This window comes from Phocoena phocoena, chromosome 1, assembly GCF_963924675.1.
Source record: "Phocoena phocoena chromosome 1, mPhoPho1.1, whole genome shotgun sequence".
NCBI classification, from domain to species: Eukaryota; Metazoa; Chordata; class Mammalia; order Artiodactyla; family Phocoenidae; genus Phocoena; species Phocoena phocoena.
In genome coordinates, this window is record NC_089219.1 from 7,074,504 (window position 1) to 7,099,630 (window position 25,127).

A 25,127-nucleotide genomic window follows, 5' to 3' on the forward strand; every position below is an offset into this window, starting at 1 on the left:
GTGGAGCTGAAGGTTAAGCCTAGGCAGCCCAGCCCCAGACTGTAGTCTTCTCCATCTTCTCCTTGATCCACCATGTTTCAGTTCCAAGAAGTCTTGGATAGGGGCCTCAGGGCTACTCAGATAAGGATCCCAAAGGGATGGACTGGGCCCTTGGGGTCATAATGGCCCATCTACATTTTGCAGGTTCAAGAACTGGACTTCTTCCCCCAGTGTATCCAATATTGATACAGTTTAGAGATATCTACCAAACTCACAAGAGACTGATGTATAAACCTGAGGTGGGACACTCAGTGTACTGAAGATTTGCATTTGCCTCTGAAAGGGGCAAATGGGAGGCACTGAACCAGAGCTCAGGGAAACGGGCAAGAGGCCCTCGGGATTTGCGCCTCAAGCTTTGTAGCCCGATATCCCTGTTGTCACAGGAGTGGATGGAACGAGAGCTGGAGTCCTTGGTCCGTGGATCAGGCCGCCATCTTCCCGGGTTCTGTGTCTGCGTCCTCACTCACCGCCAGCTTTTGAGCTTAAGCAGTCCTTTGCTCAAGCAAGGTATGATCTCACCTATGGGGTTATAGCTAGTTCGGGTAACATTCTGGGTCCTACCACTTCCACCACCCCCTGGTCCAAGCTGCATCCTTGCATTGACTCCCTAGCTGGTCTCCAGCTGTCAACAGCCTCTTCTCAACACAGCAGCTAAGAGGGATTCTGTTAGAAGGGAAGCACTGTGCCCTCTGCCTGCACAAAGCCCTCTGCCGGTTTCTTGTCACACTGAAGACAAAATCCAAAGCCCTTCTTTGTGGCCCTCAGGGCCTGGTGTGCCTGCCGTCTGCCCACCTTGCACTGTCTCCTCGGCCTCTTCCTCTCTCTGCTCTGGCCGTACCGCATCTCTGTTTTTCCCCCGCCATGCCACGCATGCTCAGACCTCAGGGCCTTTGCACGTGCTGTTCCCTCTGCCCAGGACACGCTTCCCTTTGAATAGTCACATGCTTTTCTCCTCCCCTTCCCCCAGGTCTCTGCCCATGTATCACTGTATCAGAGAAGCCTTCCCTCACCACCTTCTCCCATCCCTTGCTCTGTCCTCACTATTCTGCTTCATTTTTCTTTAACACTTATTACCTGGCCCTACGTTAGATATTCATTCAGTCAACGCTTGTTTCTTGAGCACCTGCTTTGTTCCAGGCAATGTTCTAGGCATGGGGGCTCCCACCGTGAACACACAGATAAAAATCTCTGCCCTGAAGCTTGCATTGATTGTTCAAGTGATTGTTACGATGGCTGTATGTCTCCCCCACTAGACTGTAAGCTCCACGGGGGCAATGATTTCTACCTATAGAGTATGTATGTGCATAAGGTATATAGTAGGTGCCTAATAAATATTCTTGGAATGAATTCCAGCCCTGAGTCACCTTATTTGGACTTGGCTGTTTTGCAAACCTTCATCAGCTGAACATTTACAGACCACCTCTCAGATTGGGTCACTTCTGCAGGTGTCCACCTTGTAGGTTTTGTCAGTTTTTGCTGGTTTCCACCTGGGGAAGATGCTTTCTGGGAGCATAGGTGGAACATTCTCCTACTTTCTCAGACACCGACCATCTGTGGCCCCCAGTTTCGAATCATCCACTTCATTGAGGTTCTCGGGGACTAAGGAACAAAGAAAGGATCCCGGGAAGCCCGCGCTCCCCAACTGGGGTTTAGCAGGTGCTTGTGGGACGGGTAAGTAAACAACTCAGGTGTTCTTGAGCACCTACTGTATACACATAGGCCTTGAGCATGGCCCTTTGGGGCCCACTTTCTGTGTTTTCCACGAGCAGGTCTGGCCAGAAGGGGTCTGTGGGAGATGGTAGTACCTGGCATGAGAAGCTGGGGTCTGTCCAGGTCTTGAGCGACGATCCTCACGAGAACACAGAAACTCCACCCATTAGAACAGGTTTGCGTTCGGCAGCAGGTCCGGTCACACTGTGCGTTAGCCTGGGGCCCGGCTGGCCTGAGCCAGAGCCCCGTGGTGTGACGTCTTAGCTGGCAGACGGGCACTGACCGAGGGAGTGAGTAAGGGGCTGAGTGGCTGGGATGCTTTCCTGATAACACAGAGTGCGCAGCCTTTGCCAGCTTGTCCTCGGCGTGTTGACGTGCCCTGTGGAAAAGCTGGGACCTGGGAATCCTAGCCCTGCCCTGCACCCAGAGTCGGGGGTGTGTTGGGCGGGGGTCCCCCGTGACCTCGGCTCACGCACAGGCTCATTCTCAGACCAGCGGCAGCTGTGCATGTGTTGGTCAGTCCCTGCCTGCGCCGTTTCGGGTGCAGGGATGAGGATGCGGGCCCGCGTTTCGAATTCCTCCAGAGAAACTCGATCTACAGGTGCCGTCTCAAGGCAGCGGGGTTGCCAAACCACAGCTCTTCGCTTTTCTGAGGAAAGACGAGGGGGGTGGGGCGGGGAGCAGAGAACTCAGCTCTAGAAGGCTCCACGCTCCCCACATATGAATATCGTTAGCTGTGTACCCATGTGTAACCCTGGCTGACGGGCCTGGCTCTGCCCGCCAGGTCTCTGCAAGCTCTGAGCTCCTCTCTGCTCTGCAGCCCCTTTCCACACTTGCCTCCTGCCGTGCGGATTTCGGAGAAGCGCATGGTTTTCATCCATTTATGTTCTTTTATTTGTTGCGAAATTCACATAACAGTGACCTTTTTAAAGAGGACGGTTCCGTGGCATATAGTACATTCACGATGTCATGAAGCCACCACCTCCATCCAGTTCTAAAATGCTTTCATCCCCTGCAAAAGAGACCCTGACCCATTAGCCGTCACTCCCCATTCCCCCTCCCCTGGCAACCACCAAGCTGCTTTCTGTCTCTATGGATTTGGCTATTTCATAAAAGTGGGAGCGTCACCTTTTATATCTGCCTTCTTTCACCAGCATAAAGGGTTTGAGGTTCCTCCATGTTATGGCAGGTGTCAGTCCTTTATTCTTGTTTATGGCTGAATGATATTCCATTGAATATATATTCCACAATCGGCTTATGCAGTCATGCATTGATGGACATTTGGATTCATCCATTTATGGTTTTGTAACAATAGGACAACAGTAAGGAAATGTAGCTCATCCCTCTAAACAGAGAGGCATCATATTTCCACCTTCCTTTTCATCTCTTTTCCTGCATGTGCCTGTATAATTTTTTCTAGATTTTACCTTAGGGCAGATACAGCTGTGTCCTTCCTTTTACTTAAGATAGCAAACCTTTTTCCGTGCCTCTCAAAGAGTGATCCTTTCAGCTAGCATCTTGGATGGCTGTGTCCATCTCCGCAGACGTGGCTGGGGAGCCCCCTTCCTGCCTCCTCGCATCACCCCCACGTGACCAGCTGGTGCCGTGGGGATCTAGCACCCGGCCGCTTCCACTTGCCTGGAGGTTCAGGGTGAATTTATCCACCGCCCGTGGGCTTGCTGAGAACCCCACCCCCCCACTCCTCCCCGCCTTGTCGAGTTATCAGCCCAGGTGTTCCGGACTTTCCAGGTTGACAGGATTGGCGGAGGAAGACCAGCAACCTAACAGAGGAAGCTCCTGCAGGCTATTGTGGCTTTAAAGGATGCTTCAGTCCTTTTTTCACCAACTGGCCTGTGAGGCCCAGGGATTTACCTCTCCCTTGGCAGCCCGTTGAGTTCCGTGAAATCCCACCCAGGGTACGGCGATCAGGTTGCACTAGGAGACGCACTGCCCCTTCCTTTTAGAATCCTGTCCAGGTTCATTGGCTGAGGTCCATTCAAGGTCCAGTTGACAAACCTTCAGCCCAACTAGCTGTGCGGAAGCTCCTGAGCACCTTCAGACCCCACGGTCAGTTCCAAGGTCGGGAAGCCTTTTGGTAGGTTACTTTCACGTTTGATTTTCTTCTTCAAAAAATGGACAGTGAGGGATGGGGGGTTCTGAGGGCCCAAGATTTTGAGGGTGATGAGAGGAGAGGTGGCCGTGAAACTGAAAAGAAACACGGGACTTCCCTGGTGGTCCAGTGGTTGGGACCATGCTTCCGTTGCAGGGGGCATGGGTTCAATCCCTGGTCGGGGAACTAAGATCCCGCAAGCCACACGGTGTGGCCAAAAAAAAGAGAAAAAGAAAAGAAAGGAAGAAAGAAACGGCTCTAAGGCCAGCTTGTTAGGGAGAAATTCTTAACCTCCCACACGTGACCGTCATTACGGTCAAACAACCCAGATGTCCTTCTATAAGGGAAAGTTACCAAAATTGTGATAATGAAATACTCTGCAGCTACTAACGCATAAAACTGATGTAGGAGCTGATATATTACGGCTTGGAAAAAGTGTGTGTGGCGTGATCCTTTGCCGTAAGTGGGCGGCCCCTGTGTCTGCATTTGATTGGGAGGGGGACGCTTTTAATTTATACTGTATACATTTCTTTGAGATTTCTTATGAGCACGTATAACATTTGAAATATTTCAAATCAAGACAGAACAGGAAATGTTTTTAAATTGTGTTCATCAATCCAAGCCTGTCAGTTCTCACTTAATGTGGATTTGAGATTCCAGAATGTCGAGCTATAATTCCTTCAAACCAGCAGTGTCCTAATCCCCTGGAGGGCTCATTAGTATGCAGAGTGCTGGACCCCATCCTCAGCGTCCCCGATTCAGGAGGTCAGGGGTGGGGCCCAAGCCTCTGCATCTCTAACGGGTGATGCTGATCTGCTGATCCGGGGACCCCACTTTGAGAACCACTCCTGTGAACCTGTTTGCAAGAGAGCATCCCTGCGGCCTCTCCCCGCTGTAGACATTTTACGGGACATCTGCCCCTGCTCTTGACCTAAAGGGTTTACGTTATTTAATGGGGTTTTAGAGGTTGTACAACCACAGGTGGCTTTGCTGGAGCGGTGGTCTCACACGATGGGACTGGGCTCCTTGGGCCACACCGTGAGGCCTTAACTCGCACCTGTCTTGGTATTCCCTGGCTGAGCGCTCTCTTGCACTTGGCATTCAAGATTCTGTCCTTTGCTTTATCTCATGTTAAAAGGAGGCAGGAGGGGGCAGGGAGCAGCATGTATTAAGCACCTACTGTGTACGCCCGATGCTGTGTTGAGTGCTTTAGCTACCCTGAATGCTGCCCTTGCCCCTCCTTTTACACCCCCGCGTGGTTTGAGAGCATCACCTGGATCTGCCGGGTGGGATGAGGGGACCCGGGCCCCTCTGCCTCTCTGTGAGCTGATTCCTCTCGCGACCACGTCTCTCCCCGGCCTCCCTCCTGCTCATTCTCCCTGAAGGGATGTGGGGCGACCCACATGATCACTCTCAGAGGCGACCTTTCCCAGTTGGCACATCCCGCTGAAGGAGGCCAGAGTGTCACCTGCTCCCGCTCAGGCCTCCGGGCCCTAAAGCCTGGGCGTGGCCAGACTTTGTTCCAGGGACCCTGATGGAGGCCAGCGGCTGGTGGAGTGAGCGGGTAGGCGAGCATCCTGCGGGAGGCCAGGGCCTCCAGAGAGGACCCTTGTTTCCCTGTAGAGCCTTCTCCAGGTGCCCACCTCGGGGAAGGTGAGCCCCACTTTTCTCGGGACCGGAGTGAGCTCACTGGGGCCACCAGGCCACCCGGGGATTGTAGGCTTCTGCCACCAGCCAGGTGGGGTGAGGAAACACCTGCATCCCCAAGCCTTTCCCCGTGGGCACCCATGGGCTTTCCCTCGGGGGTGGCTATGGCACTGTCCTCCGTGCTGCCTTCCTGCCCCCTCTCCACGGGGCCCCCCAGCTCCTGCGTGGACCAGGCAGGCCCACTTTGATGGACCACACAGCCTGAGCAAGGTTGGGGGTCACCATCTAGACTTCGTTCCCTCTGCCGCTCAAAGGCACATCTGCCGCTGTCTCAGAAAACTTTCAGGAAGGTCGCTGTGTGTCATTGTGTGTCACTCAGCTCCCTCCAAAGAGCAGAGCTGCTCATCTGAGCAAAGCACAGGCCGTTGCCGTTATAACCTTGACTCGGCTGCAGCCGTGACTTTTTTTTTTAATTTTTAGTCTCTGAATGAATGTTGATGCTATTTCCCAGGGACAAGGCTCAACTGATACGAGCCCTTTCTGAAAGTGCCATGAGTAATCTGGGTCCTTCCGTAGGTGTTTACGGCAGGTGCATTTTTTGGTCTTTTCAAGTCAGAGGCTAGAGCTCCGGCCCGTGTGGGATTTTCTCTCCAGAATCACTCGTCAGAACTTTCCAGAAAGGTCCAATACTTTTGGTGGATTCTAGGGCCAGACACTGACTTTTACATCCCTGCTGGAGCAAGCTTTCCTGGGTCTTCCTGGGTATCCGGGAAGGGTGCAGGTGAGATGGGGTAGCGTTAGGGTTAGGGTAACCACATAGCTCTTGTCCTCTGGCTGGTGGCACCTTGGCCGGGGCTGCGTGGCCAGGCTGCACGGAGCACGCCCACCCTGGGCACTCCCACCACCGAGATGTGTTCCGGAGCCCCGGCTGATGAACCACAAAACCCTAACATACAGGCTGCAGAAGTTGCGTCCTGATCTAATAACCGATCGCTCAGGCCTGCTTCTCTTGCAAAATCCTGGGCTGCAACCAGCGATGTGTGAGGTGGGGAGGCGGAGGGAGGGAGCTTATTTGATCTGCAGGTGAAAGGAGGCTTTATAAATAGGTCACCTTGTTCCACATCCTGAATTTTATTCTTTCCCCATCTTGGGTCGAAACAATGGTTTTACTGTTCTGGGGTCAGTCAGATGCACTGAGGGGGAACTGAGCTGAAAGGGGGTGAGTGTACGTCTGCCACTCCTCAGTGGCTGCCTCTGTGTGTCCCCTGCCTCCCACCCCTGTTCCATCCATTTGTCACCGGTCACCCTAGCCATGTTTCCAACAGAGGGTATTGCTCGTTCAACAAACTTTTCTTTTTTTTTTTAAACAACAAAACAAAAGGATAATTTTTAGTAGTTCCAGGGCCAATTGATCCGAACGTGCTTTTTTGGAAGGCGGAACTGCGGAGCTGTGGCTTTAATTGAAGGGACAGCGTCAAGTTACGGGCAGGTGCTGAGTGAGCTGTCCCAGCTGAGCCAAGGTTGGCATTCTTGCCCCCTCCAGCCTCTGCTCCCCCTGCCCCACCCCTGCCGAGGTCCTCCTTCCTCACCTCCCCACCTGGCCTTGGCAGGGCACAGAACCACGTACAGCTGCCAGGGCTGGGTTTCCAGTCTGAGCACGGAGGTTGGGGGGCAGGACTTTTCTTGCTTGGGGCCCACGGAGACAGATAGCTACCCCATTTTTGCTGGGAAAATTAAAATTTGTTATGTGGAAACAGTATAATTGGAAGTCTTAGGAGAACTCATTATAGAAATACTGTCCCCTTTGGGGATGTCCCCAGAGCTGTAGCCGGGAATTCTTGTCCTTTTATTTTAAATGTCCTAGTGTCTCCATGTGTATCTTCCAGGGTAAATTAAACATTTATCCTGTGCTTGCTTTATAAGAAGTGACACACGTGGAGAGCCTGTAGGAACAATTGCTCTGGGGACAATTTGCACTTGTGACTGTAGTGCATTCAGTCAGTATTTTGCAGCTGTTTATTCTTTGCTTAACCATTATTTTCATTGCAAAAGGGAATACATGCATTAAAAATTTTTTTTTCATTTCAAAAAGTCCTTAAAGTGAACGCATCTTTCCTCCCACCACCCCCCTCCAGGACTAACCGTTGTGGAAGGTTTGGTGTTTATCCTTCTAAACCTTTCTCTATGCCTACGGACAAACGCGCACAGATAGCATCTTTTAAAAAGTCTGTTCTTACAGACATGGGATCATGCTCTGTATGGTGTTCTCCGATTTGCTTTTTAAAATCTAACAGCGTCGTGTTACATTTTGTGTTAAATCAGCACATCTGAGGGGCTACCTCCCTCTCTCCAAGGCTGCTGGAGTTCATGGTGAAGTGAGCATCTTTGCCCACATGCCCCTGGGCAGGGCTGTAGGGTTTTGTAGACCAGACCCCTGGAAAGCTGGTCGGTGGGTGATTGCGGCATATTTTACACCTGGATGGGGACTGCCACATGGCACCCGCACGCCGAGAAGCAGGTCCCAGTTGGGGTCTGTATGGGATACACGCCCACACCTGTACACAAATGGCTTTTTCCCAACATCCTTTCCAGTTCCCCTTAACCTTTGTTAACCCTGTGCATCCCACAAGGCTTGCTGGTCCCCCGTCACCCATAGAACTCTGCCAGTATCACTTTTCTCTGTGACTTGCATAGTGAAAGCCATGGGTGTATCCAACAGGCGTTCTCCACCACATGTGCCCAGGAGACACGGATAGGAGCATGCCCTTCCCTCCCCCTTCAGAGAGAATCACTGCCTTAGGTCATTAAAGGCTGGGTGCCCTTCACCCAGCCCACTGTTCAGACCCGCAAACAGTACGCTTCGGGGATGTTTCTTACTCGTCCCCACCCTCTGGGCACCACTGTCCAGTCCTGGGCTTCCTTCCCTGCACGTCTGCTAATTCTGGATCTGGTTGTCCCTCCCTCCGAGGGCACAGAGAGGCCACCTGGAGGAGCCCAAAAAACTAGAGGACAGGTGGTTTGTGAGGCTTTGGTCCTCCTTCCTGTGGATAGCTGTGGTCCCCAGCAGACCCTCTCTGAAGCAGGGCTTTGGGGTAAGAGTACTGGTCCCCGGACCCTGAGCAGAGAGCACTTAACTGGCTGCCGGCGGCAGCAGCGGGAGGAGGTGCATCCACTTAGAATTCCTCTATGGACGGGTGGCTCTGGTGGATTCTTGGGAACACTGCATGGAAGGCTTCTGCCCGTTAGAGGGTCCAAGTGGCATCCTTTTTCACAGTGAACCATGAACTGACCTTTGACCCAGTGAGGATGATGTGTGTGGCATTGGGGGAGAAGGGGGTTCTCAGTAGGTGGAAAGTGTCCAACCAAGTCAAGCCATAGGGCTTCGCAGACCTCCCTCCCCCTGTGTCCCAGAGCTTTTTTTTTTTTGCGGTACGCGGACCTCTCACTGTTGTGGCCTCTCCCGTTGCGGAGCACAGGCTCCGGACGCGCAGGCTCAGCGGCCATGGCTCACGGGCTCAGCCGCTCCGCGGCATGTGGGATCTTCCCGGACTGGGGCACGAACCCGTGTCCCCTGCATCGGCAGGCGGACTCTCAAAGACTGCACCACCAGGGAAGCCCTACACACGTATTCTTAGTCCTGGTTGGGATACTCATCCTGCTGTATTTGACGAGGGTAATGACCCGCCCACCAAGCACGAGAGTCCCCTGTCCCGCCGGAGCCCAGGGCATGCAGGTGTGTCTTCTCACCCCTTTCTGGCTACGTCATTGGTCATTGGGAAGCACCAGGTGCTGGAACCTTGTTTGCAGCCTCAGGGACTGAGGACAGTGAGAGCAGTGTCTTATTGGGGCGATCAGAGGTTGGGGGGCAGGACTTTGTTGTCTGAGGGTTGGCTTGAGGCAACCCTGAGGAGGAACGGGTGGATGTGATCTTAGGAACACGTAGCTAATGTGCAATGCTTTCTGGGAAAGAGCACTGCCGTCACGGCACTGAAAGGGAGTGGGGACCGCTGGCCACGGCACTGCCTGGACCTCCTCGCCTCCCTCCTGCTCTTTAGCCCTGATGCCACCACAGCTGCTGGAGCTCTGAGTGTACACACACACACGTGTGTGTATGTGTGTCTGCGTGTGACTGGTGGGGAGTGGTGGCAGCAACAAGGCCACCTCTGTCCCCCACTTCTCTCTTCCAGCCCCGCAGGGCAATACACGGCCACGCCCTCCGCCCCCTCTGTGGCTTTGCTTCTCCTGGGTGGGGATGAGGGCTGGGTCCTCCCACCTCCTGGGGACTCACCAAGGACCTGCTGAGCCAGCCCAGGCCCTGACACTCCTGTAGCAACTCTAGGCCCTGCAAAGCCTGGACATCCGCACTTGTGTCTCAGACGCAGGAAAGGGGGCTGGTCCCGGAGCCGGGGCCTGTACTGCTTCTCCCACTTCCTACCTGAAGTTTGGTGCCCACCGGGGACTCCCACCTTGGCCCGGCATTAACAGGATCTGCACAGGCCAAAACAGCATCTCCACCACTCGGCACTTTTGGATGGTGTAACCCACTTCCCCTCCCCCCTGCCCCCGCCCCCCCGCCCGACTTTCATGTCCAGGTATTTTAACGAGAGTGTCAGCAGTTTTGCTTGGGTTTAGAACAGGGACCAGTAAGCTATGGCCCCTGGGCCAAATCCAGTCCCACTGTCTGTTTTTATAAATAAAGTTTTATTGGAACACAGCCATGCCCATTTACTTACATATTGTCTAGAAAGCCTAGAATATTTACCATCTGGCTCCTTATTTTCTGGCCCCGGCTTAGAAGGGACCTTAAACTTGATCTGCTCTAGCTCAGCATTCCAAGCGCTTGGGTCTGGCCCAAAGACAGCGTCCATCTGTAGGACCAGGTATGGTGACCAAGAAGATGGCTAACAGTGATCTTTGTTCAGTGTACGGAGCACGGTCTAAAAATAAAAACCAAAAAGTGAAAATGCCAGTTTTCCAGGTCCTCTCTGGAACATCGTCTCAGCTGAGTCTTAGGTAAGCGTGGGACACCCATCTTACAGAGGAGCAAACTGAGGCTCAGAAAAGCTAAGGACGAATCCTAGGCAGAGGAGGCCGAGGATTGGAAGCTGGGGGAGCAGGGCTGTTGGAGGAATGATGCAGAGTCAGGTGGTGAGGTTGGGGCGGAGCCTGGAAGGGAACGCCCTGCCAGGCTGCAGTCCCCAAAAAGAGGGCTAGTGGATCTCTGCGGCCACATTTGGAAGTAGACGGAAAGCGGAGGGCAGCTGGATGGCTTTAGTGGCCTTGCGTGGCAAGGAGGTGGCTGCGTGTGGACAGCAGGAGGTGTTGGCCTGGACACAGGGTGGGGTTGGGCAGGTGACAGGTGAGTCAAGAGTGGCCCTAGGGTTGCCACAGTGATTGGCCACCTAGGAGGTGACTCAGATGGCAGGACGGCCCAGGAACAGCAGAAGGGGTGGCTCACGTCCCTGGCTAGGCCCCAGGGTGCCCTTGTGTGGGAGTGGTCCCGAGATGCTGCAGGCATCTTTGCCTGCCCTCTCTGCCCCCTCTCCCCAGCCTCTTCCTCCCAGGGACCCCCCTGTGCTCAAGGTCACATGGTCCAGGGGCCAGAAGGGCTCCCCCGCTTGGATGGTTCCCAACATGGGGGGCCAGGAGGGTAGGAGCTTAACACAAGGGCCATGTAAGTAAACCTGCTTGGCAGCCAGGAGGTAGAATCTCAGAAGGGGAAGAGCTGGTGGAGCTGACCTGGACAGACAGCCGACAAGTCACTGTGAGGTTACGTTGTCTTTTCTGACCCCTTGTTCTGAGGCTGGACTGACCTTGCTGCCACGAGATTCCTTTTCGCCTCCGTCTTGTGCTTTCCTACTGCAGTGATCCCTGTGCAGGGCCCTTTGTCTGGCTCGGGGGTTGGCCGACTACCTGCTGGCCTGTTCTTGTAAATAAAGTTTTATTGGAACTCAGCCAGGCTCACTTACTTATGCATTGTCTGTGGCTGCTCTCGTGCTACAGGCAGAGCTGAGTAGTTGTACAGAGACTGTTGGGCCCACAAAGCCTAAAACATTTACTAGCTAGCCCTTGACAGAGAGAGTTTACCGGTCGTGGTCCAGCTGAAGTAGGAGTTATATGTGTGCACAGACCCAGGTTTACTGGCCCATGAGCCCCTCTCTCTCTCTCTTCCCTTCTCGTCCCCCCCACCCCTTCAACCCTCCCCCCAACCTCTGACTTGTCCCCAACCTACTTGTTGTGGTCCTTCTCTGTTCCCACCCATTTCTCTCCAAGTATTTTAAATTAATGTGTTAGCAGGACTTCTCCCCACCACCTTCCCTTCGCACACAGCCCACCTGCCCCGGGTCTCCTCTCCCCCGACCCCCAGCCTCCCCGTGACTCTTCCCACCTGTTCCCATGGGTCGTGGGTAGAGTGGGATCTTCAGTACCGTGAGATTCTGGGAGAGAGGTCCTTCCTGCTGTGAGGCCAGAGCCAGCCGACAGGACGGCGACAGACTGCTTCACTCCAGGAAGCGGTGAAATGAACTCTCTTCAGATATTAATCCCCTCCTTGTCCTCCCAGAGAGCTGACCTGTGTCCCCACAGGGTCCTGCACAGAGAGGTTGCTGGGCACCAGCCAGAGCGGGTATCCAGACAGAGATGGGTGTGGGTGCGTCTGACTTTGAGATCTGCCTTGGACCAGCTTTCCCCCGGCTCAGAAAGATGCTGTTGGGGAGGCGTGGAAGAGGGGGGGTCAGGGAAGGCCAAGCAGCCAGTCTCTGCAGTTACCAGGACCGCGTTTCCACACCAAAACCCAGGCTCCCCGCATCCTGGTAATCAGGCCCCAGAGCCATGGGTGCTCGCTCAGCAGGGCCCTGGGGGGAGTCCTGGAGGTTTCGATGGCTCTTGAGAGTTGATGGGACTGAAATCTTGAAACTGGGATTGTCCTGGGAGTTCTAGATCGTGAGGTCACCATATCCACAGAACTTTCCAGAACCAGGGTGGTTTCCTGGCCGCCGAGGGACCCCTCAGCTCTGTACAGCTTTGCAAACATTTGACACGAGGGGTCCCAGCCCCTCTCTGAAGCAGTGCCCATGAGGGAGCCCCTTGTTCCACACCACAAAGGGGAGGGCGAGAAGGGTGACCTGCCCACGGAGGTAAGGAGGTCCGGGCCAAGGGCTCCCACTCGGGTGTCTGCCGAGAGCCAGTCTCCAGGGGCCCTGGCCACCCTGAGGACGGCGTCTCACGGGGTCTCTTCCCAGCTGAGAGGAAGGCGTCTCCAGGGCAGCCAGAGACCAGACCGGCGTCCGCCCCGCGCAGGTCCCGCCCCTCCTCCTGGCCCTGCTGGTGCCTGGGCGCCCGACAGGGAGGCCAGCGGTCCCAGGTTCCCAGATTTCCCGCAGCCGGTGGTCCCTGCCCTCGCCCCCCGGCAGGCGCTCTGTCTTCTGCCACAGTGAGACAGCAACACGCCCGCTGCAGCCCCTACACTGGGCTCCTTTGTGTTCTCCTTGACCCAGGCTCCATCGTGCTCCTCGGAACAAGTGGCCCTGGGATGCTTCTCCAGCAGGCGCCGATGGCCTCTTGCCCAGCTCCTCTGTATCCTCGTTTGGTCGTGTTTATGTAGCCAGGAGCCTGCCTGCTCCCTCGTCTGGTCAGTCCTGGGAGCCCATCCCCCCCCAAACCAGGCAGCCAAGAGCCCCTTCTGCGCGCCGGGGGCGGGGGTGGGGTTCTGATGGCGGGAACTACCTTCTCTCTTGAGTGAGTCTCGGGAAACCCCGGTAGCTCACGATTGTCCCTTCTCCAAGGCGGACACCGGGGACAGGCGTGGCAGGGATGGCCGGAGTCCTGCCCATCGCACATTTCAGCCCCTCCCCCTGGTGCTGCCAAGACAGAGGACGATGGACGGATGCACCGAGATCTCTCCTCCAGCCCAAGGCTCCGATTTCCCTTAAAGGAGCCAAGGGATGGTGGAGCCAGGGCGGGAGTGAGGCATCTTGGAGTCGGACTTCCTCCCCAGATGGGCTGTGGAGACCCGAGGAGAAGTTGAAGAGTGTGGGCGGGAAGGGGTGGCCGTCTACGAGTTGGTCCAGAGCTACCGGGGCTGAGAGCCTTTGCGCCCACCTGACTCGGGGCCCGCTGGGGGGTTGCTGCGGCCCCAGGGACCGCTGACCAGGAGCTTTATGTGCACTGGGGTTCCCTTCCCTGGTGCGAACCGGCGGTACGTCTTTGGAGGCGGCTGTGCCGGAAGAGAGAGGGACCGGGAGGTGGCATCTCAAACAGCTTCTGCTGACACTCGGGGGTTCACCTTCCTTCCAAACAGCCGGCGCAGGGAGTAAGTGTCCCCTTGCTTCGACCAGGAGAGATGCCCACTGCACTGGGCTGATTTCGGCATCGGGCCACCTTGGCCTTCTGCCCTGAGAAACCGTGATGAGGTATTTGGTGAGCCTCGGGCTGGGCACCTGACACAGTTACGAGTGGTGCCCACCCCAAGTCCGCTTGTCCACGTAGACCGTCAGGTGGACGGCCTCCCTCCTCTGTGCCAACCTAGCTGCGGGGACAGAAGGGAATTTCACTGTGTGCCGAGGCTCTGGCCTGCCCGGAATCCGGTGTGATAGGAGCCCGGAAGGCAGACTGCTGGGACGTGCCGGCGTGACACGAACCGAGTTAGTTTCTCCCCTTCTCTCCGCATCTCCTGCTCACTTGGCCTCCTGTTTCTCCTTCCATCCACTAGGCAGTACCAGATGCTCCACACCGGGCAGAGGCCGCCTAGCAAACTCCCTTAGGAGTGCCGTCCAGGCCTGATTGGGAAACTGGAGAAGAGGCCCCGTGATTGATGAGTTTGCCTTGGGCGTTGGTGACCAGGTGAAACGGGAGGCCGACATGGGTCAGAAGGTCACTGGAGGTATCAAGACGGTGGACATGAGGGACCCCACGTACCGGCCCTTGAAGCAGGAGCTCCAGGGTCTGGACTACTGCAAGCCCACCCGCCTGGACCTGCTGCTGGACATGCCCCCCGTGTCCTACGACGTCCAGCTGCTCCACTCCTGGAACAACAATGACCGCTCGCTCAACGTCTTCGTGAAGGAGGACGACAAGCTGATCTTTCACCGGCATCCGGTGGCCCAGAGCACGGACGCCATCAGGGGCAAAGTCGGGTACACGCGCGGGCTGCACGTGTGGCAGATCACGTGGGCCATGAGGCAGCGTGGCACCCACGCCGTGGTGGGGGTGGCGACGGCAGACGCCCCCCTGCACTCCGTGGGGTACACGACACTCGTGGGGAATAACCACGAGTCCTGGGGCTGGGACTTGGGGCGCAACCGGCTCTACCATGACGGCAAAAACCAGCCGAGCAAAACGTACCCAGCCTTTCTGGAGCCGGACGAGACGTTCATTGTCCCTGACTCCTTCCTGGTGGCCCTGGATATGGACGACGGGACCCTGAGCTTCATTGTGGATGGACAGTACATGGGAGTAGCTTTTCGGGGACTCAAGGGCAAAAAACTTTATCCCGTAGTGAGTGCCGTCTGGGGCCACTGTGAGATCCGCATGCGCTACTTGAATGGACTTGACCGTAAGTGTCTTCTGCTCTGTCTGCGGTGGCAGTGGCCCTGGACTCCCTGTGTCCCCTTTGGTCCTCGCTGGGCCCAGCTAGAGTTTTACAGTTGTTGAAATTTAAATGTCTTTAAGTAGACATCCCAGCATTCACATCCTCAGAGGTGACTCTTGCCTACCTCTGGTTAAGTGAGGGTTTCTAGCCAGAGTCTGCAGAGTACATGGCAGCACCTTGTGGATGGGTGGATGGATGGATGGGATGGATAGGTGGGTGGATGGGTGGATGGATGGATGGATGGATGAGTGGATGGATGAGTGGATGGATGGATGGATGATGGATGGATGGATGGATGAGTGGATGGATGGATGGATGATGGATGGGTGGATGGATGACTAAAGGAGTGAATGGATGGGTGGGTGGATGGATAGAAAGGTGGATGGATGTATGGGTGGGTGGATGGGTGGGTGGATAGGTGGATACATGGGTGGGCGGGTGGGTGGGTGGATGGATGGATGGATGGATAGGTGGGTGGATGGATGGATAGGTGGGTGGGTGGGTGGGTGGATGGATGGATGGATGGATGGATGGATGGGTGGATGGATGGATGGGTGGATGGATGGATGGGTGGATACGTGGGTGGGTGGGTGGATGGATGGATGGATGGGTGGATACGTGGGTGGGTGGGTGGATGGATGGATGGATGAGTGGATGGATAAGTGGATGGATGACTAAAGGAGTGAATGGATGGGTGGGTGGATGGATAGAAAGGTGGATGGATGTATGGATGAGTGGATGGGTGGATGGATGGATGGATGGATGGGTGGATGGATGGATGGATGGATGGGTGGGTGGGTGGATGGATGGATGGGTGGATGGATGACTAAAGGAGTGAATGGATGGGTGGGTGGATGGATAGAAGGGTGGATGGATGGATGGATGGGTGGATGGGTGGATGGATGGATGGATGGATGGATGGGTGGATGGGTGGGTGGATGGATGGATGGATGGATGGATGGGTGGATGGGTGGATGGGTGGATGGATGGTCTTTGATAAACATGGTTTGTTTCTGGTTGACCTGCCTCCAGGTTTGATCTGCAGCTGGCCACATTCTAGCACAGTAACCAGCATATTATTGAGCTGGGTTTTGCAGCTTTGGGGGTACTAGGGCCTCTCACATAAATGAAAGCCAATGGCCTCTCATTCATTAGACAGGTTTAGGGTCTTTCCTGGTGCTGGAGCCTTCTGAGTGGGCTTCTTTGGGACACAGTCCCCCGCAGGGGGTTTGTTCAGTTATGATGTCAGGAGGCCTTTGGAGAGGAGAACATGGATTAGAAACAGGCTGAATCAGCGGCAATTTGCACCTGTCCCTTTGGAAAAGGGAGTGGCCTTTCTCAGACCACGTGTGAAAATAGCCTACCTGTGGCAGCACTGCCCTGGTTTGGGAAGCGGAGGGCTCTGTGGCTTTATGGCTGGGAGCCCATGGTGGCAGGAGGCCCCAGCGTTCCAGAACCGTCCATACCCATGCTCAACCCTCACTCCTTCATGAGTGCCTTCTACCGTCTGCAGATCTCACCTTGGAAGGGGGGGCGGCTGGAAAGCTTTGTCCATCCGTGCACTGACCTCTTTAAGGGGTGGATATGGCCTGGCACCCGAGATCTAACCCCACCTGCAGGCCAGGTGAGCCATGGGGGAGGCCGAGGGTCAGGAGCACAGATGCTTCCTCTGGTCTTGCAGCCTCCAGACCTTCAGGTTCCCCCACTCTTCCTCTTCCCCACTTTAGTCTTTGGAGGATACCAGAAAACATCCAGGACCATCGGTCAGAGCAAACTCTTAAAATGTTTCTCTTTGGAGGCTTCTGCCGTCCGTCTTTCCCTCGCTGCCACTCTCAGGCTTTGGCTGGGCGGTGACAGTGAGCCCACAGCCAGGCGGGGCATCGCCTCACCTGTGCAGCCTGCACCCTAGGTCCTGGGACTCCTGGCTAGGTGTGCATCCAGCAGGTAACCTCTCTGAGGAAGTAACCTCAGACCTGGTCTAGGGAACCAGCAGGGTGAGTGCTGTGAGTCTTGTCTCTCCAGGTAACAGGGTAGAAGGTCCACAGCCACATCTGCCCCGTGTGGGGATGGGCAGGGATTGGAAGCCCCAGGACCTCGGGTCTCAGAGGACCCTGCCTGCAGCTCTGTCTGCCTTTTCCCGACAGAGAGTGACCGCGGCCCCAGGGAGTTTAATGCCCACTGTGTGCCGACAGATGGGTGAATTGTTGGGTCCGCTGCCTTGTTGCCAGGCCTCTGAGACTGTTGGCCTCTACAAGAACAGGGCAACCCTGTCCCCTCTGGAAACAAGTCCATCAGTGCTGGGGGTTCACACGGCTTCACTGTTTACATGCCCAGCTCCAAGGCAGAACACAGAGCCCGGAGCAGCTGGGAGGGGGCTGGGGCCTGTTCCCCCCATGGCAAGTCAGGGCCCAAGCAAGCAGAACTGTTCCCCTGCGGAGCCAGGGCGAGGCTCTGCAGCAGTTCTGTGGAAACAGTCCTGGAGGCCCAGACGGGCGTCATCAGTAGATGCCCTGTCAGCTCTGCATAAGATGGGAGGTCAGATGCTTTCGGAATTTTTCTTGTTTGGGAAACTTAAAAGGGGGTTGAGGGGGAGAGGAGTAGCGTGGGCATGCAGTACGAGAGGCTACCCCTGCGCTGGACCCAGGGGCAGGGGGGAACCGGAAGTGCCCAGAGGCTTGGGCCCCCTCGACAGTCTTGGTTACGGATGAGGACGCCCCTCTCTCCCCACCATAATGCCAGGCAGTGCCGGGGCCCCCTTGGCTTCTCGCCTCGCCGCTCCTGGTCAGACATGAAAGAGCCCCAGTCTGCGCTGCTGGCTGACTTTGGAGGATCCGGATGGGAAACCCCGTGAGGGTGGGGCAGGATCCCCAGCCACTCAGGACGTTAGATCTCATGTCCTAGAAGGGTCACTCTGGCTCCTGTGTAGAAATGGACAGTAGGGGCAAGAGTGGCCACTAGGAGGTCAGGGAGGAGCCGAGACGTTGTCCAGGGGAGAGGTGATGGGGGTGAGGGCCAGGGTGGGTGCCATGGATGCGGGGAAGTGACACATCCTGGTGGCTCTGCGGGTCTGGAGACAGGGTCCAGGACATTGATCAGTGGAGATGGAGCTGAAACCTGCAACCCCTGGATGAGGTCACCAAGGAGAGGAAGGAGGAGAGGGCCGTGGCCGAGCCCTGGGGCGCATCACCGGGTGGACGATGGGGAAGGGGAGGTGGAATAGCCGTGGGGCTGGAGGGGAGAGTAGTGTCCTGAGCACCCAGTGAGGAAAGGATACTTCAAGGCCACAGTGGTGCCAGATCAAGTACACTCACGGCCGAGACTTGTCCATCAGCTTTGGCAATGAGGTCATCACTGGTGACCTTGACGAGGGTCGTCAGGATGGGGTGGGTCCAAAAGCCTGAGGGAGGGGCTGGTGTAGAGAGGAGAGGAGGGTGGTGTGGTCATTTCCTGGGGCCCCAGGAACAGATGGCCGCCAGCTGGGGAGCTTAAAGCAACAGAAATATGTTCTGTGCCGGTTCAGGTGTCCGAAACCAAGGCGTGGGCAGGGTCGGTTCCTTCTGAGGGCTCGGAGGGGAGTCCGTCCCACGCCAGCACGCCTTGGCTTGTAGACGCATTGCTCAGTCTCTGCCTCTGTCATCCCGTGACCTCCTCTGTATCTGTCCTCTTCTTATAAGGACAGGGCCCGTCCTGCTCCAGTATGACCTCTGCTTAACCAATTACATCTGCAAGGACCCTGTTTTAAATAAGATCACATTCTGAGGTTCCAGATGGTCCTGAATTGGGGGGGGGGCAGTGCTACTTCACCCACAGCACGTCCCCCTCCCTGTGCTACCACCTGCAGGGGAGACGAGATAGTGACAGACAGACAGCCCAGTGCTCAGATGGTGGAGTGTCTGTGGAGTGAAGTCAGGGACACCCAAGTCCTCTGCCCAGGAGGGTTTGCTTGGCTTTCCGCTGCAGCTGAGGGAGGAGGAATGTCAGGGTCCACCCAGGGGGAGCAGGCAGTGACAGACAGAAGGTCTGGCCAGATACATCTTCTTGGTGTCAGGCCTGGGCCGGGCTCTGCTCTCACAGTCTTGGGGGTGATTCTGATCTGTTAGTGCTCCCTGGGTTGTCTGGAAAGTCTGCTCTCTCCTTCCCCGCCCAGCCCCACCCCATCCTGGCCGCCAGGTCCTGACCTCAGCAGGGAGCAGCTGTTTGCAGAGCGGGTCAGCCGGAGTCACCAGAGGCCTGTGCCTTGCCCCCTCCCCTCCACCCCGGCTGCTGCGCTGGGCATTTTGTCCTCCCAGCCCGCCTTCCCCGGGACGCCAGGTGTACCCTCCCCCGCAGAGTCTCTGCCCCAGTGCTGGGGCCATGGGCTGAGCTGGCCGAGGCCAGAGCAAAGGCAGAGTGTCCCTATGTGACCTCCACCACTGTCCAACCGCCTCTGATCACAGGCTACTGGTTCTGACTCTTTCTAGGGGCTCAAGACTTCCAGGGCTAAGGCTGCAACCAGAGGGGCTGCTGTGTCACCTTGCTCTTTTCTGGGGTGAAGGGGCAGTGATGGTCACTGTAGGCGGTGGGGGGGGGGGGACAGGGCCCAGCTTGGCCCCTAGGTCTGCCCGCCACGCTCCCTGGAGATGCAAGAGGGAAAAGGCCTATTGCAAGCAACAGACTGGCCGTCACACAAGGGAGGGTCCCTGACCCGTGGGTCCTCCCTCCTGCTGTTAATGGTGCCTCCCACTAAGGAAGCATTGCCCTGCAGTTCAGCATTTTCAAATTCTCCCCTTCTTTGGCTCCCAGATACATTTGGTGTGGTTTGTCATGATTGTGGGTTCAGGGAAGGCCCACCTCTGTTCCTGCTTTTTGCCTTGGTGACCTCCTCCTGTGGCCTCCCAGCCTCCTGGGATGCCCACACCTGACTCTGGCTCCTTCCTTCCCCCATTCCAGCTGGGCTCTGGGCGAGCTCCTCATCGGGCGGACTGATCACCCTGCCCTGCAGGGGCTTCCTTCTGGGGTGGGAGGGAGGTCACATGAAGACAGCATGTTCTCAGAACTGGGAGGCAGAGAACCAAGTGTGCCCACGTTACCTGACCGGGTGTCAGGCATCCTTCCCCAGTTGGCAAAGACAAGGGGTTGGTGTTTTCTTTTGCTTCTTTTTTGTAAAAACGCCTTGAGGTAAAGGGAAAATACACACAGGTCCCGGGATGGTCATCCTCCACCCACGACTTTCTAGAACACATTTCTGGAGCGTTTTCACGGCAAACTGCTTGCAGGAGGGAGCATAGGGCCAGTCCCGGCAGCTGTGAAGGCAGCGGGCGGGAACGTTGCTGAACCGGGCACTTCCTGACTTGAGATGTTCATCCTTGACCTCACAGACCCGAAGTTCATTCACAGCCTGTGAACTGGACCCGGCGCCGGGCTCTGGGGCTCCGGCTGGGTTGCAGTCTCTCGGAGAACTGAGAGGTGGCCCCGGCCGTGCGTGTTCAAACAGGCCACCAGGTGGCCGCTTCTCCTGGAGATACAGACGTGGGCACGTGGCCTCGTGCAGTTGCTCAGCCTTCTGCTCCCAGGAATAGCGCCGGCCTCGCTTCCTGGTCCCTGAGCACCACCCCTTCTCCTTCATATAAACCATGCACAGGAGCGGGCACCTGGGCTTCCCAGAGGTGGGCGTGGCGGCCAGAGACCCCTCGCGCCTCCGCGGAAGAGCGGTGGGCACCGACCACGCGGATGGAGCCGGATGCAGAACCTGCAGCCCCCCAGGCGAAAGGACTGAGGTCGTCGGGGAGGCCTTCTGGGTCCTGTGAGCGACCAACCAAAATCTGTGGGACAGACGTTTTCCTTGGCACCGTGCCCATGTCCGTTTCTGTAGCCTCACGCACGGTCTCTGCAATCAGACCATGACCCTGGCCATCAATGTTTTGCCCTCCCGCAGGATCAGTGGCAGTGGGGTGGGAATGACCTGCTGTTTAGAAACGTTTCTTCCTGAGGGTGTTGGTAAGTTGACCCGAAACCCATTTAGCCAAGAGGTGGTGACGGGACCTCCCTCTCGGCCCTCCCTCCCCCAGCCCGGCCCCTCTGCCTCCCAGTGGGAGCTAAGCCACATCCTTGTGGGAGGGGTGCCGGAGGAGGATGGAGGAGAGCTTCTGAGTGGAGGAGAGGAGCTGAACGTCCCCCCTCGATTGCTCAGAGGACCACTCACTCCTCAACCACAGGTCCGGCTGAGAGCTGCTGTGAGGCGTCGCTGGCCTTCAGGAGCTCAGCCCGTAGGACTCCGGGGAGGCTTTGGTCCACATCCTTCATCTCCAGCTGGGGAAACTGAGGCCTGGGTGGAGGGAGCCGTCTGCTCGAGGTCAGGCTGCTGTGCAGGGTGAAAGTGAGGGGCCAGATCTGGGGCCACCGAGTTAGGTCGAGGTCCAGTGAAGGAGACCCAAGTCTCTGCGGGCTGGCAGGTGGAAGGATCCCAGCCCAACCCACCAGGTCTGTGGAATCCTTGACCCACAAAGATGGAAGGTCATTTAGTTCATCCTCTTGCCTCCAGGGAAGGCCCCGTTTCAAAGCTTTCCATGAAAAACATTTACTACTTCCATCCCGTCTCCTGTGACTGCCCATGGGAGGTGAAGAGCCATCGTTTGTCTTCTTTTAAAGCCTGGAATTTAGTAAATGCACTATCAAGCCTAAGATGTATTTTTTTTTTCTTTTTTTTTTGCGGTACGCGGACGTCTCACTGTTGTGGCCTCTCCCGTTGCGGAGCACAGGCTCCGGATGCGCAGGCTCAGCGGCCATGGCTCACGGGCCCAGCCGCTCCGCGGCATGTGGGATCCTCCCGGACCGGGGCACGAACCCGCGTCCCCTGTATCGGCAGGCGGACTCTCAACCACTGTGCCACCAGGGAAAAACATTTTGTTTTTTTTTAATGGCAGCTTTATTGCGATAGAATTCACATGCCATACATTTCACCCGTTAAAGCACATGACGCAGTGGTCTACCGTATGCTCACGACTGCAGCCATTGCTGCAGGCCATCTTAGAATGCTTTCATCACCCCAAACGGAGCCCCTACTCAGTTGCTCCCCGTTTCCCCCAACACCCCCAGCCTTAGGATTTGGCCTTCAATCACCGAATTTTAATTATTTAATTTAATTTAATTTAATTTATTTATTTATGGCTGAGCCATGTGGCTTGCGGGATCTTAGTTCCCTGACCAGGGGTTGAACCCAAGCCCTCGGTGGTGAAAGCACCAAGTCCTAACCACTGGACCGCCAGGGAATTCCCAATAACTGAATTTTTAAATGTTATTTTTAATATTCTGAGACACACTGGTGAATATTACAGAACTTGCGTCCACTTTTTATTGGTGGAATGGGATCTCAAGGGAAATGGTGGGGGGTTTCTCAGTTTTTCGGTCTGACCTTTATTTTGTTCACAAAGGAGTTGGGGAAGACCGTGGATGAGGCCACATATGCGCTCATTTCACCTCTTTGCCTGTCCAGGACACCGTGGGGGGACCCCAGGCTGTTTCGGTGTGCTCACCTGTACGAGAGCTAGGAGGAGTCAGCTCCAAGAGGTCCAGGGTGAGCAGGGCCCACCATGCTCCCAGCAGCCTCCAGGGCCTTGGAGGCCATGACTTTCCGGTTCCTTCTGGAGCTGAGAATTTATCTGAGATGCGGGCTGCATGGAGCCTCTCTTGCAGGAAGCTAGGCCCCAGGCCCTCCGGGACACAAGGCCAGAGGTGCCCTTGCAGGCTGCAGCTAGAAGCCCTTCTCGAATCCAGATTCCTGAGGCAGCTCTGCCGTGCGCTGGGCCCAGACTGCTGGGATTTGGATCCCAGCCTGTAGCCCTGGCAATTCGGTCTCCTCTGCACCTGAGCGCCCTCCACTGTAAGAGGGACTGGAGAACAGTCCCCGTGAGCAGTTGGGTTAACACAACATGATTTCCCTCCTAAAGGTCCGCGTGGGGTCTGGGGCTGGGGGTATGTGCAGAGGAGAGTCCATCCTGTGTGTCCCGGATGGACGTGCACTGAGGGGGCCTCTAGTTTGATGGGTTAGAGCAGGGACGGCCTGGCTTGGAATGCTTGCTCCGTGTCCTACCAGCGGTGTGGCCCTGGGCAAGTTATTTGGATTCTGTCCCTGTTTCCTCATTGGCAAAATGGGGATGATGGTCATGGTATAACTCCCTGTGATTATCAAATCATTCATAATAAACCACTGTGAGGATTAAATGAGGGCTTACAAAGGGGCCTGGTCCAGTGAGTTTCCATGCTAGCAACTAATAATTCACTTAAAGTGTAAAATGAGTTAATCTGGAGTCATCTCATCTGGGCGTTAAAACTAGTATTAACGATGCTATTGCTGTTGTCAGTGTTGTTTGTTCTAGAACCACCTAGAGCTGTGCTAACCCAGCGTCCTCTGTCTCTCCTCGGTCTCCGCAGCGGAGCCCCTGCCGCTCATGGATCTGTGCCGCCGCTCGGTGCGCCTGGCCCTGGGGAAGGAGCGCCTGGGTGAGATCCACGCGCTGCCACTGCCCGCCTCCCTCAAGGCCTACCTCCACTACCAGTGATGCCCCACCCGGGACCGCCAGCACGGCCGCCCCTGGCCACCCCGGTGCCAACTCACTGAGCCACCGCCGTGCCCACGCCCTGGACCGGTGTCTGCGGCATGGAAGTCCTGCCCTTCCTCTGCAGCCTCCCTGGCTGCCCCGCCAGACACGGACTGCGCTGGACACGGGCCCCTCTGTCCCCCTTCCGGACACTGGCAGAAGTTCCCCGCATGCCGCCTCACAGCCCCTCCTGGGAAGAGGACACAGAGGATAAACTACACTGAGCTCCGATCTGCTCTCGGGGTGGCCTGGGTGCCCCCGCACCTGCCGGGTCCCATGGCGCCAAGAGCAGATCCTGGGGGTGCTAAGAGGTGCTTAGATGAGGGCCGGTGCCCGCCCAGCGGGGCAGCCGCGCCGGACGAAGCTCAGGACGTCAGGAGCTCACCGTGGCCACCGAGGCGGAAACCAAACCGGGACCTTCCCCAGGCACGTGAGCACCCAGCATTAGTCCTGGCTGTCGGTGCCCCCGTACCCTGTATTTATTCTTTTAACAATAACAAAAGCCATTTATTTATTCCACTTAGAAAGGACACCTTGTTCGGGTCACCTCTCTCTGGAGTGTTCTGTTGCTTTTCTTCCACCTGCCCCTCCCTGGGATGTGTGTGCCTCACCTGGCCTTTTTGCTGGGTCGTGTCGGTCGTGTGTCCCCACGTGGGCACAGGGGTGTCTTTGTCTGGGTCCCTTGACCTACAGTTTCCAGGGGGCTCTGCTCCGAGTGCCCGAGTGGGCCCCTGAGGGGACATCAGCCTCACGTGCAATATGAGTGCCTTGGGGGACCCGTCTGCACGGGCAGTGGCAGCTCCCCGTATCTCTCCAGGCAGCCACCCATCACTAGGGCTCATCCGTCTTTGCGCGTGGTTTTATTTCTTTAGTCTTCTGTGAGGTTTTTCGGTGTGGGTTGGGTTTTGTTTTTGCTTTACTACCTGAGATTTGCCACGTGCATCCCCGGAAGCTCTAGCTTCCCTGAGGACCACCCGAACCGAGATGGGAGGATGAGTGAGTCTCCATCCCCTGAGAGGCTGGGGGCAGGGCGGGGTGGGGGAGACCAGAGCGGAATTGCGTGTCCTAGAAGCCAGTGCAGGTCTCCGCTTGGTGCCCCTGTCTGGGTTCATCACGGTGCCCCAGAGCCGTGAGGTGGGGCAGGGGGTCGGGGCGGACAGCCAACAGGAGAGGGACGCACCCTCCCATGCACACCTCCCCCATGTAGCAGACCCCAGCACCTGCCGGCACAGTCACCGTTTCTTATGTCTTGAAGTCGACTCTCTTAGAATCTGCCTTCTGTTCATTTCTGTACAGGTACAGTAGATGACTTTATTTGTTTAAAATGTTTAATATATATGCATATATATTTGTCTGTAAGAATTGTGTTTTAAACAGCTGCTGTAGGGTACCTTTTAAAAAAAAAGAAAAAAATGTCTTCCAGTGGAGTATATTTTTTAAAGCACAAAATTAGTGC

General features: G+C 56.2%; 1 protein-coding gene across 1 annotated transcript; it reads left to right on the top strand.

The window, feature by feature from the left end:
• The first annotated feature begins 14,365 nt into the window (after positions 1-14,365).
• SPSB1 (splA/ryanodine receptor domain and SOCS box containing 1) lies at positions 14,366-23,632 on the top strand. Its single transcript, XM_065891686.1, has 2 exons — positions 14,366-15,059; positions 23,505-23,632. The coding sequence occupies exons 1-2, from the start codon at positions 14,366-14,368 to the stop codon at positions 23,630-23,632; spliced, it is 822 nt and encodes a 273-aa protein (XP_065747758.1).
• The last annotated feature ends 1,495 nt before the right edge of the window (positions 23,633-25,127 follow it).

Coding starts and splice junctions, on each gene's coding strand:
- SPSB1 (XM_065891686.1), top strand. CDS start 14,366: ATGGGTCAGAAGGTCACTGGAGGTATCAAGACGGTGGACATGAGGGAC. Junction 15,060..23,504: donor CTACTTGAATGGACTTGACC/GTAAGTGTCTTC, acceptor CGGTCTCCGCAG/CGGAGCCCCTGCCGCTCATG.